This window comes from Panicum virgatum, chromosome 5N (genome assembly GCF_016808335.1).
Source record: "Panicum virgatum strain AP13 chromosome 5N, P.virgatum_v5, whole genome shotgun sequence".
Classification (NCBI taxonomy): Eukaryota; Viridiplantae; Streptophyta; class Magnoliopsida; order Poales; family Poaceae; genus Panicum; species Panicum virgatum.
This window is the reverse complement of record NC_053149.1, coordinates 51602893-51616240: the sequence shown is the minus strand read 5'-3', so window position 1 is coordinate 51616240 and position 13348 is coordinate 51602893. Positions and strand designations below refer to the sequence as shown.

The following is a 13348-nucleotide window of genomic DNA, read 5'->3' as shown; positions in this document are numbered from 1 at the left end:
AGTCGCAAGCGAGCGCGCGCGTGGTCGCCTTTTCCCACTTCCCCGGCACGGACGCCACTGGCAGCTGCGCATACCTGCGTGCACCGCGCGCGCCCACGCACACCGGAAGAATTCCCCGCGCGTCCGCCGTCGGGGAAGGAGGCGCGCGCGCACGAGATCGAGCTCACTCGACGGAGGCGATGGATCCCGGCGCCGGTGCCAGCGCCACGCTGCGGAAGCGGGCGCTGTCCATAGACACGGCGGCCGCGGCGGCGATCGAGTTCGGGAGCAAGGCGGCGGGCGCCCGGGCGGATGACGAGGGGGTCGGTGCCGATTCCGTGGCCGAGGAGGAGCCGGTGAGCCCGACGGGGCGGCTGTTCCGGGAGCCGCACTTCCGCTGCCACATCGTGGCCGTGTTCGGCCTCGCCGCGCCGGTCGACCTGCCGGCGCTCCGGGCCGGGGTCGCCGCCACGCTAGCCCGCCACCCACGCTTCTGCAGCGTCCAGGTACGCGTATGTATGCATGCGCGCTCGCTTCTTACCCATCATCGCCCGTCCGTTCCGCGCGTTCCATTGATTCATCAGCTGTTCGTGATGCGGGATATTTTTGCTGCCCGATTGACGTATCAACGAAGAAGATTTGGCAAGCCCTGGCCATCTTCATTCTTCACTTTGCCGTTCCTTTTCTTTGTTGTCTCGAGTCTAGACAGACTTTTCAACAAGCTTAGTAGTTTCTGCAAGATTGTGCGGTTCTAATTGGTTGTAAGCTCTCGGTTGATTACAAGAAAAAGTCACATTAGTATCGCGCGCCTGCCGCTGTTAGTACCGGCTGTGGTACTAAATGTATTATCTCTTAGAAAAAATACATCGCGATAAATACGCGTGTGCCGGGGTTCTAACTCATGACCTGTAATCTTGCGCGTAGTCTCCTTTACCATTCCACCCACACTGCACATGTGAGTGCATTGAAGATGCTATCCTTTTAAAGTAACCGGGATTGACCATTTAGTACCAAGTCATAACCATTTAGTATCGGGGCATAATACCACCCGGTACTAAACGCCACCATTTAGTACGGGTGATGTTATGACCCGATTCTAAATGGCTGGGGTCCGGGAGCTATTTAGTACCGAGTCATAGTACTAACCGGTACTAAATAATGGCATTTAGTACCGGGTGGTGTTAAAAACCGGTACTAAATAGTCATGAGGGCACTGTGCTGTAGAATCGGTACGAAATTGGTATTAGTACCGGGTTTAAAGCAACTGGTATAAAACGGAGGTGGATGAATGCCTTTTTTTTAGCAGTGACCAGACCTCCAGTAGACTAGTTGCGTTTAACTGTAGCGCTATGTTTGAAAAGTACTGGCAGTTTTATTTGCTTACTATATTCTCCGTTCTGAAAAAAGGTAAAAATTTTCAATTTATACCTAACTTTTTTTTGCGATAATTTATACCTAACTTTGACTGAGTTTGTATAAATAAATAGCATCTACGTACCAGATAAATACAACATCATGACATATTTCACGAAGGATTTTCATGGAATATTTAACCTGATGTTTCAGATGTTGGTGCAATTTCTACGGATCAAAATTATTTTTAAAAAACAAAGGAGTGACTTGTGGCTATAGAGCGAGTACTTGCTGAAACTTTAACATTTGCCCTACATGCATTGCTGTCTTTTTATCCTAAGACAAGGCAGCTTTCAGTACGTAGCTGCGTCATCGCCATGTGAAAGGAACACGCATGGTCTCTTGGCATCGTTGAACGGTCGGCGCGCGATCTCTTGTGAAGTGCCAATTGGTTCGCGTGCCGAGTTCAGTCGTCATCGAGCATGTCCAGTAGTAGTCCAGTCATATATGGCTGCTTTTTACCTGTAGGATTGGGTTGCTACTTTCGACGCGTCCTACTCCTAGTTGGTTGCATCGAAAAACTAGTTTAACTAAGTAGTTGATCTAATTAAGGAACATTGATTGTGATTATTTGAGGCACCGATATTATCGAAAAATACAGTTTGCAAATACTATCAACCTTGTAGGGCAGTGGCGGAGGCAGGGATTAATTTGGGGGCTTGGTTCTTTTTTACTTCTCCATCTCCACCTAAATTTTGCCAAATGCGACAATACACGGCATGATCCGGCATAGTATGGCTAGACACTAAGGTTTAGTCGTGCCATCGGTCCAGGCACGACACTAGAGAAAGTTACTTGTGGAGAGCAGTAGCAACATCGACGGTGCGTGACATGGGGAGAGCAACGGGCGGCGGCACACGACGCGACGAGAGGAGGGGCAACGGCGCACGACGGGGGGGGGGGGGGGGTTGGGAGAGAGAGAGGATGGCGGGGAGGGGAGATGCGCTTCAGATGGAGAGGGGAAGAGCCAAGGAGGAAGGTGGTGGTCGGTCGGTAGGAAAGAGTGGAGAGAGATTAGAGTTTGAGAGAGGGGGTAGGAAGTATATATATGAGTGGTTGTAGCCTATTGCCATCCCTAACCGTGCCAGGGCCATTAGTCGTATCGTGCCGGGTTCCAGCCATTCACGACACTATAGCCGTGTTGGGCTGGCACGAGCACTATGCTCACCGTGTCGGGCCATGCTCGTATTGTGTTTTCAGTGTCGTACCCTATTGCCATGTTTGGCCATCTATATCTCCACCTCTTCTTCCTCCTTTTCTTCTTTTTCCTCTGTTCTTCTCAGATGTTGTGGTTTGGTAGAGTCTCTTATCAAAGTTTATCCTAGTGCACCCGTTGTACATATGCAGCCCCATTTGATGGTGGTGCATTTGTCTCTATATAAGCGTGTGGGAGGTGGCACACCGTGCACACATGCATGTCTTTTGTTCATAATTTCTTCTTTGTTGTTTTTGAGGAGCACAACAATGTCTGCAGGTGTTAAACGAGTTCGAAAAGGACGCCAGGCCCAAATGGGTCCGGACGGCGGTGAACCTCGACGACCACATCATCGTCCCGGAGCTGGACCCGGCCGCCACGTCGGCCGACCCAGGCAAGGCCCTGGAGGACTACGTGTCGTCGCTGTCGACGCGGCCCATGGACCACTCCGTCCCGCTGTGGGAGGTCCACGTCCTCGACTTCCCCACCGCCGAGGCCGCCGCCGCCCTCGCGCTCCGCGTGCACCACTCCGTCGGCGACGGCGTCTCCATGCTCTCCCTCTTCATGGCCTGCACCCGCAGCGCTGCGGACCCGGGCGCGCTCCCCGCGCTCCCGCCGGCGCGCCGCGCGGGCCCCATCCACGCGGTGCGGCGGCGGCGGCGGCCGCCGCCCTCCTCGCCCGCGGGCGCCTTCCTCGACGCGCTGGCGTCGCTGGCCGCGTGGGTCGTGGCGTTCCTCGTGCTCGCGTGGCACACGGTGGTGGACGTGGCGCGCTTCGTCGCGACGGCGGCGTCGCTGCTGGGCGACGCGCCCACGGTGCTCAAGGCCCAGGAGGGCACCGAGTTCAGGCCCAAGCGCTTCGTGAACCGCACGCTCAGCCTCGACGACATCAAGTTCGTCAAGAACGTCATGAGCTGCGTACGCACGAGCTTCTTCTCTTCTTAGCCGCTAGCCCGCTACTACTCTACTCCGCTTTCTGGTTATTTTTCTTTAAAGATCGAAGAAACATTGAACACACAGATAAGTTTTGCTCTAACATATATACGCACCTTTTCAGACTGTAAACGATGTTCTGCTTGGAATAACCTCCGCGGCGCTGTCACGGTATTATTTTCGTAAAACAGGTGAGCGTCTGATCGAGATGCAGAAATGCGTCTTGGCAGTGCAGTAATTCAGGTAACTGTATGTGGACCATTTGCAACTGATGCCGTAACCACAATCTTCAGGAGAAAGCGACAGTAAAAAGAGCATCACGGTGCGCTCCGCTGTTCTTGTCAACTTACGGCCGACGCCTGGCATTCAGGTGAGCCTCAGAGCCTCTCTACCACTTCGTCGTCGATCACATCGCACACCATTTTTTTGTGATCTTGGTGGCATGAGCAGGCATTGGCGAGCATGATGGAGTCCGGCAAGGACAACGGCGCGAGGTGGGGAAACAAGATCGGCTACATGCTGATCCCCTTCCACCTGGCCAGGCACGACGACCCCGTCGAGTACGTCCGGAGGGCGACCAAGGTCGCGCGCAGGAAGAAGAACTCCATGGAGTCCGTCTTCACCTTCTGGAGCGGCTACATGGTCCTCAAGCTTTTCGGCATCAAGGTGCGCTGAGTTTGCTTGCTATCTCTGACGTCTGACCCCGGCGCCTCTGTTTTTTGGCTGTGAGCTCGATCTTACCATGTGACGGACGGGAATAACCGACCATTGTCTGTTGCCATGCATGTTCAGCACTGAAATAAAAGTGATCAGTTCGATCTAGATTCGCCCTGACAGAGCTTGCAACCTGGATGCGTATGTGCAGGCAGCGGCCGCGCTCTGCTACGGCATGTTCACGCACACCACGCTGTCCTTCTCCAACATGGTCGGGCCAACCGAGCAGGTGCTCTTCTGCGGCAACCCCATCGTCTACATCGCCCCCGGCACCTACGGGCACCCACATGTAGGTTCTTCTCCTGTCCGGAAGGCCGGAACTTCATGCCTGTGCCTTGTTTCTACACGCAATCAGCAATCCTGAGGAACCTGCAGTGACTGGCCAGTCATTTGGTCTGGATGTGTGTGTGTGCAGGCCCTGACCATACATTACCAGAGTTACATGAACAAAGTGAAGCTGGTCCTGTCGGTAGATGAATCGCAGTTCCCGGATTGCCATCAGCTTCTGGACGACTTCGCCGAGTCCCTCAGGCTCATCCGCGAGGCGGCTCCACAGAAACCAGAGGCGGCCCATGTTGGTACTCGCAGTTGATGTGTATATAAGTTGAAAAGGATTCTTGTTGTGCTGCAGCCATGAGCATTGGCTCATTGCTCGTCAGTGAGCTGATCTGCCAGAAACATTAGCACTGGACAGAAGAAACATACAACAAACAGTACCTAGCTGATATCAAGTTGTGCAGATCTGCTTGAAGTTCTTGCTTATTTGTGGTTTTTACATTTGAAATCTTGTTGCTGATCTGGACAAACTGGGCTAGTGCCAATTGGGCGACCGCACCGGGGCTCCAAAAATTAAGGGCCTCCAAAAATTGCTACGCTAATAGGCCTATCAAGTCTCAAGTGTCAATAAAACCTAATATTTGTAGCTACATAGCCCAGTATGTGCAGTTACATAGCCTAGTTCGTTAATAGTATTAAGTTTTTCAATATTATATTGTATTTTTATGGTGATGAATGGGAGCCTACATTTTTTGTTCCATATCGGGCCACCAAAGTCAGAGCCGGCCCTCCCAGGGGTTCATGGCTTCAGGCTTACCGCTTACATAATCTTTCAAATTGGATAATGCAGCACGAAGCGCAATCATATTGCAAGCAAATAATTCTTGCTTCACTTTGTGGTTCTTTGCATTTGAAATCTTGTTGCTGGCCTGGAGCCTGGACAAACATCTTGGGTGATCTTTCAACAGGGATACTGCAGAAGGCAATGATATTGAAAACATTTCTTTTCAGCTAAAGCTCATCAAAGGCTTGCGCACGTGGGCCACTTGTAGCTGTAGGCGACGCATAGGAAAGAATCATACTCACACAGCCTCCCACCGACTATAAACAGGAGACTCCCTCCGAACCATAGAAAATGAAGTACAGAGCAAGTACATGATGCTGCCTACCGACACACAGCGTGATGGATTCATCTCCTTGCTGAATTTGCTGCATACAAGATTTTTTTTTCTTGGCAACCCAATTCATTTTCAGGGAAGTGTTCCATGTAAGATATATGGAGAACTCACCGAGCTGAATTTCCAGTCATCTTGATATCTCTTTTCCTTTTTGCGAATTCAATATAAATAAATGCCATCTCTGAACTCTGCAACAACGATGGGGATATGATTGAGGGTCTCGGTAGTATATCGCTTCTGAACAGGATCCGGTTCAAGACTCGATATTTTATCAGGTGGTTGCAGCTACCCAAGGTGGCTGCAGCGAACCAGAGTATATATATGTGTGATTTTATATACCGCAGTACTGCACATTGAGAGGGTTGGATGGAGGAAGAACATGCTTGCATGTGTAGGCGTGAATCCGAGCGTTTTTCTTAAAAGACCCCAACCTGGCAACATGTTTCTACCGGCGTGTTATGCGGCGTTGGAACGTTAGTTCTCCGTATATGTTCTGTAATTTTCTGATATCCTCTGTTATGGCAGCTGTTAAGATGGAGTTCAAATTCAAACTAGACCCTGATACATGTCGACGCTTGATAACACATTCAGTTTTGAAATGCACTGAATTTACCGGAAACTCAAAAGTTCCTCTAGAACTCAAACGAAAGAGCGCGATTTGAACTTGAGATTTGCCAGAAACCATCGTAATCCACCTCAAAGATTAGTGTATAAATCACTGCATTTTCTGAATGACACGAAAACAAGGCAAGCACAATCCCAGAAAGCTCCAAGTAGCGCGTGCGCACACATGGATCCCCTTTGCCAGTTGGTTCCAGATCTGGCGAGCTCGCAAGCACACATGGCCGCTAGCAGCATGCCAATATCATAAGCGTAATGGCAAGCTGCATCCAGGTTGCAGCTGCCGCCTGCCGCCTCCACCAAGCAGAAGCAGCTCGTTCCGGAGGCCAGTAAAGGTAAAGCTAGTACCGGTGGTTGGCACGTCGCAGTTGATAGGCCGCTGCCCGCTGCACCCCACTTCTCCCACGTCGCCGGCTCCGGTTCCCTGACGCGGGGAAGGGGAATGCTGGGAATGGGGCGCGCGTCCGTCGGCGCGCTGCTTGTCGCGCTCGCCGTCCTCGCGCCGGCGGCGACGGCGCAGTCCTGCGGCGACGAGCTGCCGACCCAGCTCGTCGGCAACTACTCGGGGCTCGCCTGCGCCCCCGTCTGGAACAACTTCGTGCTCCGGGTACGTGCCTCTCGCCACCGGTGCTTCGATTCGCGAGTTTCTTGCCGCCTCGCGCTAGATCAATGGCGATCCGGTGCGGAGCCCGCGCTCCCATTGGCGCTCACTGAACTCCGCTGCTCTGCCCTCGGCTGCAGTACGCGCAGGACAGGGACAACGTGCTGCGGGTGGTGCTGTCGACCATGTACAGCACGGGGTGGGTGGGGATGGGGTTCTCCAAGGACGGCCTCATGGTGGGCTCGAGCGCCATGGTGGGGTGGATGGGCAAGACGGGGGTCGCCCACATCAAGCAGTTCTCGCTGCAGGGCAAGGTCCCCTCGCAGGTGGTCGTGGACAAGGGCTCCCTCGTCTCCAACGACCACGACCACACCGTGCTCGTGCAGCAGGCCAAGATCTACCTCGCCTTCCAGCTCAGGTTCACCGCGCCGCTCAAGCGCCAGAACGTGCTCCTCGCCATCGGCTCCGCCATCCCCGTCAACGACCGCCTCTCCGAGCACCAGGACAAGACCTCCATCACCTTCGATTTCACCACAGGTCCGTTTCGATTGCTTGATTCTAGTGCCACCCGACTGATGCCGATAGGTTTGGGGAAGAGAAATGTGTACCGTCAGTATTTTGTTTTCTGATGGAGATTGAAATTTCAGTATATTCAGGTCATTGGCTCTGCTTAGGGAAAACAAATAAGTAATTTGAACAATTGAAAGTGGTTGTGCAACACTTTGATCTGACCTATCCTTCCCAAATTAGAGAACCATATAACTCTGGCAAATGACAGTCAATGGAGAATGCACTTCTGATCTGACGACTGAACCACCAAATCATTCTCCTCACGGAAAACAAACACTTACTTGTTTGCAGGCAGCTCTTCAAGCGGGTCATCCTTCCAGGAAGGTCTGAAAAGGACTCATGGGGCGCTCAACTTGTTCGCGTGGGGTGTGCTCCTGCCAATTGGCGCCATCGTCGCAAGGTACTGCAGGAGATGGGACCCTCTGTGGTTCTACCTCCATGCCGGCATCCAGTTTGTGGGATTCATCCTGGGTCTGGCCGGCATTGTGGCTGGAGTATCATTGTACAACAAGATCCAAGCCAACGTCCCCACGCACAGGGGCCTCGGCATATTTGTGCTTGTGTTAGGCATCTTGCAGGTATGTGCTTAAGTGCTTTCTGCTTCTGTATAGCTGAAATCATGGCATCTAGCTGACGTCAAAACCCCAGCATTTCAAGTAGTACTCTAACCCCAGCATTTCAACATAAACTTGCTACATAGACCTGAAATGTCTGTCTACTTCTTCAGATCCTAGCAATCTTCCTGAGGCCCAACAAGGACTCCAAGTACCGCAAATTCTGGAACTGGTACCACCACTGGGTAGGCCGGCTCGCGCTCTTCTTTGCTGCGATCAACATCGTCGTCGGGATCAAGGTCGGCGGTGCTGGCAGCTCGTGGAAGGTCGGCTACGGTTTTAACCTTGCTGTCCTCCTGATCACCATCATCGCCCTGGAAGTCCTGCTGTGGACGAGGTGGAGAAATAACAGCAGCTCTACGACGGCATACTAAGGACGATCAGTTTCTTGTGTCGTGGTATAACTGAAGGAGGTTCATATTCTTTTGATGTTTCTGTGTGCTATGCTGTTGCTGTAGCGTTCATGCGTGCTGCGGGGTCTTTTGTAGCAGCAAAGATCTGCAAGATCAATAGCCTATATGATGACATTTTTGCCCTTTTGGCTTGTAAAATCATGAGACGGTCAGCGGACTTGTCTGTGTTCAGGCTTGCCGTTCCGGTGCTTTTGGGATTTAGGAGTGCTCCAAATGGAAAGGGATGGTTTGCGCATTTCCCTTTGTGTGAATGGTCAATGATGGATCTTTTTCTGCCTGCCTGAACTGCGCGTGGTTCTCTCTCTCTTCTGGGAAGCGTACGTGCACAGCCTCACGAGGTCCCCAGGCCCAGAGTAGGATGGATTTCGGTCCTGCGAACTGTTTCAGAATCCGTGTTGGCTGCTCTGACTCTTAACCTGATTCTTTTTCCAAGAGGTCTAGTGCACAAAATTGCGGTTCAAATTGAAGAGAAACTGGATGCAAAGCAGCGTTAACAGGACAATGAAATGCTTACACCCAATCTCCGAGACTTTTTAGGCATAAGTCAAGAATCAAGAACAGATGTAATGCAACAATGCCAAAAGCCAAATCCACGGCTCATCATAGTTGCGGCCATACAGTGCATACGTTATACGGTATAACGTATGCACTAATACGTAGCAAGCCCTCTGCTTCTTTTGGACCACGATATTTAAACACACCCAAGTGGTACAGGCAATTGCAATTTGTTCGATGGTCAAAATACATTACACTGGGTTAATAATCCTTGCTTTACTTTATACACAGCATTTTCTTCCCAAGATATGTAAGATGATACTTGCAGTTACAAGGGAAATGAATGGCCATTGTTCCATATCTAGCATCATACTTTCACGTTTGACAAAAGGACCCAACTCTGTCCTGATTGATATCAACGGAGATGCTTCTCTAACGGAAAAGCCTAGGAACAGATCGTCGTGGTATCTTCCCTTCAAGCTTCAGTCTTCTGTATGCTTCCCTGATGTGGCAAGGCCTAATCGGTCCAGAATCCTTCCTCTCAGTCATCACTATCCTGGCTGCAATACACACAATCGAATTGTTAGGAAAAAGGCACCAATCAAGAAAATCATTCTGCCATTTTTTTTGTTGAAAAGTGCTTTTTTTAATACAATATATTAACATAGTGAACTATACTTGAAAAATTCTGCTAGCCAAAAGGCAAATTCTATAGGAAAGCAATTCGTCCGGCGATGCTATACGGTGCTGAATGTTGGCCTACAAAAAGGCGACATGTCCAGCAACTGAGTGTAGCAGAGATGCGGATGTTGCGGTGGTTTTGCGGGCACACAAGGAGGGATAGAGTCCGGAACGAAGTTATTCGGGATAGGGTCGGAGTGGCACCAATTGAGGAGAAACTTACCCAGCATCGGCTGAGATGGTTTGGACATGTCCAACGAAGGCCTCCTGAGGCGCCGGTGCGTAATGGGGTTCTTGAGCGGGTCGATAATGTAAAGAGGGGTAGAAGTAGACCTAAACTGACGTGGGATGAGTCGGTTAAGAGAGACCTTAAGGATTGGAATATCTCTAAAGAGATAGCTTTGGATAGGAGCGCTTGGAGACTAGCTATCAATGTGCCTGAACCTTGAACTTATTTCTTTCGAGTTTCATCTCTAGCCTACCCCAACTTGCTCGGGAAAAAAGGCTATGTTGTTGTTGTTGTTGTAAAAATATGTGTTTCATATAATATAGTGAGCTGGAAAGCAAGAATGGACCTCTGGACAGGGACAACCACCGGAGCCAAAACTAAAACACAAAATTGTGCAAGTCAATATTACGGGTGGACGCTATGGTTGTCATGCTCAGACACAAGTTGCTAGTCAATATTACAATGCGACTATTATGAACTTGCCTGTTTCAATTAGCTCTCCAACAAACATTTTTGCTATCCCTGATACCACAATTGACGTAGGGATAGAAATCTTTTGGCTTCCAGTGATGCTTGCCAATAGCTGCAGGTAAACACAATAATATATCAACTCTACAAACATTGCCATACTGATTTGAGTAACTGGATAGCAAACACATGATAACAAGATCAGAGTCAGTCATTATCCTGCCTATTTGTTTGCATGACAGTAAGTTTTTGAGCTTTCAAATATTTCAAGAGTACAGCATGATGAGCTATGTTGCACGGATACGGATACGAGTATCGGATACGATACGTATCGGATACGTGGATACGCTATTTCCAAAAAAACACTGATACGGGGATACGGCTAGGATATTTTTAAAACTAATAATTAGAAGGCATTCATCCAGCACTTGATGGATTTGCATCACTAATTCATATATTTATATGTTCATTTGTGAAAAGATAGAAGTTCTAGGGACTAGAATGTGAGAAAATAGAAATTTCAGGGGTTAGAATGTGTTATAAACTCATATAGTCATATGCTCTATAATTACTAAAAAGAGAAAGGGGCAAATAAAAAATGAACCAAACCTTATCTGTTCCACCCTCCATGAATCGCTGCCAGTTGTCTCTCGTCTCTCTCCCTCTCAACCTTCTCTCCCGCCCTCCATGGCTCCCGGCCTCCCCAATCTCTCCGTTCTTCTCTCCCCCAAATCCCATCTGCTGCCATGGCGACGAGGCCAGAAGAGGCAGCCGCGCCCCCACCGGCTGGCGCGCGATCGCGGAGCGCTCGTCGAGATCCCCGGCGCACCTGCTGAGAAGGCCGCCTCAGCACACCCGCGCCCCCACCGGCTGGCGCGCGACCGCGGCGCGCTCGTCGAGATCCCCGGCGCGCCCGCTGCGGAGGTCGCCTCAGCACACCCGCACCCGCCGTTGCCCTGCCCGGCGCTCCCTCCCCGGCGGAGTTGAGGCGTTGGGCCGTATCCAATCTGGCCCAACCGCGTCCGGTACGCGTATCTGCGCCAGTACGTATCCAGTTTTTTGGGATACGGCCAGAAACGTATCCAACGCGTATCCATGGCGTATCCGTATCTGATACGTATCGGATACGGATACCCCACATCCCTGGAGTATCAGTGCAACAGAGATGATGAGAAATCAAGTTTCCAAACTAAGGAAGAAACCAACTTCCCAAACTTGGGAAAAAAACTAGGACGAAATTAATCCATGCATTTTGGGAAAATAAAACTCAAGACATGTTACAGATATGATCATCTTGGTATGCTTCATACAAGGCATGCAGCACAATAATTTCCCCAACTGAAGTGAACAAATAAGACATTCACTTTAGCAAACAGCATTTATGAGATATAAGATACCACAGAATGGTACTACGCTATACAAACATCTACTCTATAAGCATATATTCATTTACAATCCAAACATCGAGGTGTATTGAAGCAAATATGCAAGATGCATCAGATCAGATCATTCAATTTATATGATCTTTGGTCATACCCTTTTCATGTTTGATTTTTGAAATCCTGATCTTCGGAATGACTCATAACGGTTCATCTGCTCTTCCGTAAATTGGGACAGTATAGCACTGAAAAATGAGATAGTTAGAATATACAAACAATTTTCTTAACATAGGCATATAACTTTGAATCAACAACAACAACAACAAGCCTTTTCCCCAAGCAAGTTGGGGTAGGCTATAACTTTGAATCCATAATGAAATATAAATCCTTTTCTTTCTAAACAGAAATAAATATTGCAAGTAACAAGTATATTGTAGAAAAACTTCCTTTCTAAATTACAAATTATTATAACTGAAAACATTCAACTATTGAACACTAACTACACAAACGAAATGGCTGAAAAGAGCAAACAAGACACGGTTCGACTGACAGCTGTTAGTTTTGTTTATGTTACGGTTAGAAAAAGCTGACTAAGAAGGCAACTACAATAACCCAAACTCAACGAATTTGTACTCCAATAAGCCAAGGAATGGCCAATTACTTGGTTTGTACTAGTAACTGATCGCCCTGTAGTGAACATAGGCAGAATTAGGGTTCGCTGGCTTGCAGTTGGACAATCACCAATCAATTATCTACTACTAAGAGAATTACTAAGAATACGAAAGCCCAACGAATTTCTACCGCTAACAAGGCAACTTGATTTACTAGATACGAGTGTTGAACAGGCAAGGCATAATCAGGAACGAACTTCATCTTGGCGAGCTTGTCGGGGTCGCCGGTGCTGGTGGGGAGCTTCTCGAGGTCGACCTCCATCTGGTCCTCCTCATCGTCCTCATCCTCCTGCTGCTCCCTCTGTACCCGGCCCTTGGCCTTGGCCGCGGCAGCGGCGAGCGACGCCGGGGCCGGCGGCTGCCGCGGCGGCGGGGCGCGCGGGCCGCCGCCGTCGTAGTCGTCGGGGTCGTCCGCGGGGCCCGCCGCGCCGGCCTCCTCCTCTGGCGGCGCCGGCGACTCCGGCGGCGAGTCCTGCTCCTCGACGGCCGCCTCGAAGGGGTCCTTCATGGTCGACGCGCGGCGGTGGCGGTGGATCGGCGAGTCCGACGCGAGTGGCCCGGAGGCTCGGACGGAGAAGAGAAGGGAAGGGCTGCTGAGTTGCCTCTGGACTCTTCTTTGGGGTCGGCTAGCCCGTGGGCCGTGGCGCGTCAGTTTACGGCCTTTCTTGCGCGGCAGCTGCGAGAGGCGTCGGGTGGGTTGGGCTGGGGGAGCTTTGGACCAGGCCGGCATTGGGCTACTCCTTTGGATCGGAGCAAACAGGTGGATCCCGTGGGCCCTGCTGTGGGCGACGTGCTAGTAACTGTGGGCTGGATCCCGTGGGTTTGGCTATATAGGCTATAGCCCATGGGGGGCTTCATGTCAACTCGAGCCTCGTCAGACCACGATTAGTCGACAGTGCGCGACCACTAACCACACAT

The 13348-nt window shown here is 50.5% G+C and overlaps 3 protein-coding genes across 3 annotated transcripts; 2 read left to right on the top strand and 1 right to left on the bottom strand.

The window, feature by feature from the left end:
* Positions 1-5160, top strand: LOC120675260 (O-acyltransferase WSD1-like). Its single transcript, XM_039956376.1, has 7 exons — positions 1-485; positions 2867-3505; positions 3645-3711; positions 3814-3890; positions 3971-4186; positions 4386-4523; positions 4650-5160. Exons 1-7 carry the CDS (start codon positions 180-182, stop codon positions 4824-4826), a joined length of 1620 nt encoding a protein of 539 aa, XP_039812310.1. The 5' UTR covers positions 1-179; the 3' UTR covers positions 4827-5160.
* A 1302-nt stretch (positions 5161-6462) lies between these two features.
* On the top strand, positions 6463-8742 carry LOC120675261 (cytochrome b561 and DOMON domain-containing protein At3g61750-like). The gene is made up of 4 exons (XM_039956377.1): positions 6463-6916; positions 7051-7447; positions 7772-8058; positions 8208-8742. The coding sequence occupies exons 1-4, from the start codon at positions 6752-6754 to the stop codon at positions 8466-8468; spliced, it is 1110 nt and encodes a 369-aa protein (XP_039812311.1). The 5' UTR covers positions 6463-6751; the 3' UTR covers positions 8469-8742.
* Positions 8743-9164: 422 nt separating this feature from the next.
* Positions 9165-13024, bottom strand: LOC120675262 (transcription initiation factor TFIID subunit 11-like). Its single transcript, XM_039956378.1, has 4 exons — positions 12628-13024; positions 11917-12004; positions 10396-10495; positions 9165-9562 (listed from the first exon to the last, which is right to left on the bottom strand). Exons 1-4 carry the CDS (start codon positions 12936-12938, stop codon positions 9435-9437), a joined length of 627 nt encoding a protein of 208 aa, XP_039812312.1. The 5' UTR covers positions 12939-13024; the 3' UTR covers positions 9165-9434.
* Between the last annotated feature and the right edge of the window lie 324 nt (positions 13025-13348).

What these genes read in the sequence shown, in the direction of transcription:
- LOC120675262 (XM_039956378.1), bottom strand. Translation starts at nt 12,938, where the DNA reads ATGAAGGACCCCTTCGAGGCGGCCGTCGAGGAGCAGGACTCGCCGCCG. An exon ending in GACAAGCTCGCCAAGATGAA is followed by an intron (nt 12,005 to 12,627) that starts GTTCGTTCCTGA and finishes CTCATTTTTCAG; the next exon opens with TGCTATACTGTCCCAATTTA. An exon ending in TGGAGAGCTAATTGAAACAG is followed by an intron (nt 9,563 to 10,395) that starts GCAAGTTCATAA and finishes TGTGTATTGCAG; the next exon opens with CCAGGATAGTGATGACTGAG.
- LOC120675261 (XM_039956377.1), top strand. Translation starts at nt 6,752, where the DNA reads ATGCTGGGAATGGGGCGCGCGTCCGTCGGCGCGCTGCTTGTCGCGCTC. An exon ending in GGAACAACTTCGTGCTCCGG is followed by an intron (nt 6,917 to 7,050) that starts GTACGTGCCTCT and finishes CCTCGGCTGCAG; the next exon opens with TACGCGCAGGACAGGGACAA. An exon ending in TTGTGTTAGGCATCTTGCAG is followed by an intron (nt 8,059 to 8,207) that starts GTATGTGCTTAA and finishes CTACTTCTTCAG; the next exon opens with ATCCTAGCAATCTTCCTGAG.
- LOC120675260 (XM_039956376.1), top strand. Translation starts at nt 180, where the DNA reads ATGGATCCCGGCGCCGGTGCCAGCGCCACGCTGCGGAAGCGGGCGCTG. An exon ending in CACGCTTCTGCAGCGTCCAG is followed by an intron (nt 486 to 2,866) that starts GTACGCGTATGT and finishes CAATGTCTGCAG; the next exon opens with GTGTTAAACGAGTTCGAAAA. An exon ending in GGCCGACGCCTGGCATTCAG is followed by an intron (nt 3,891 to 3,970) that starts GTGAGCCTCAGA and finishes TGGCATGAGCAG; the next exon opens with GCATTGGCGAGCATGATGGA.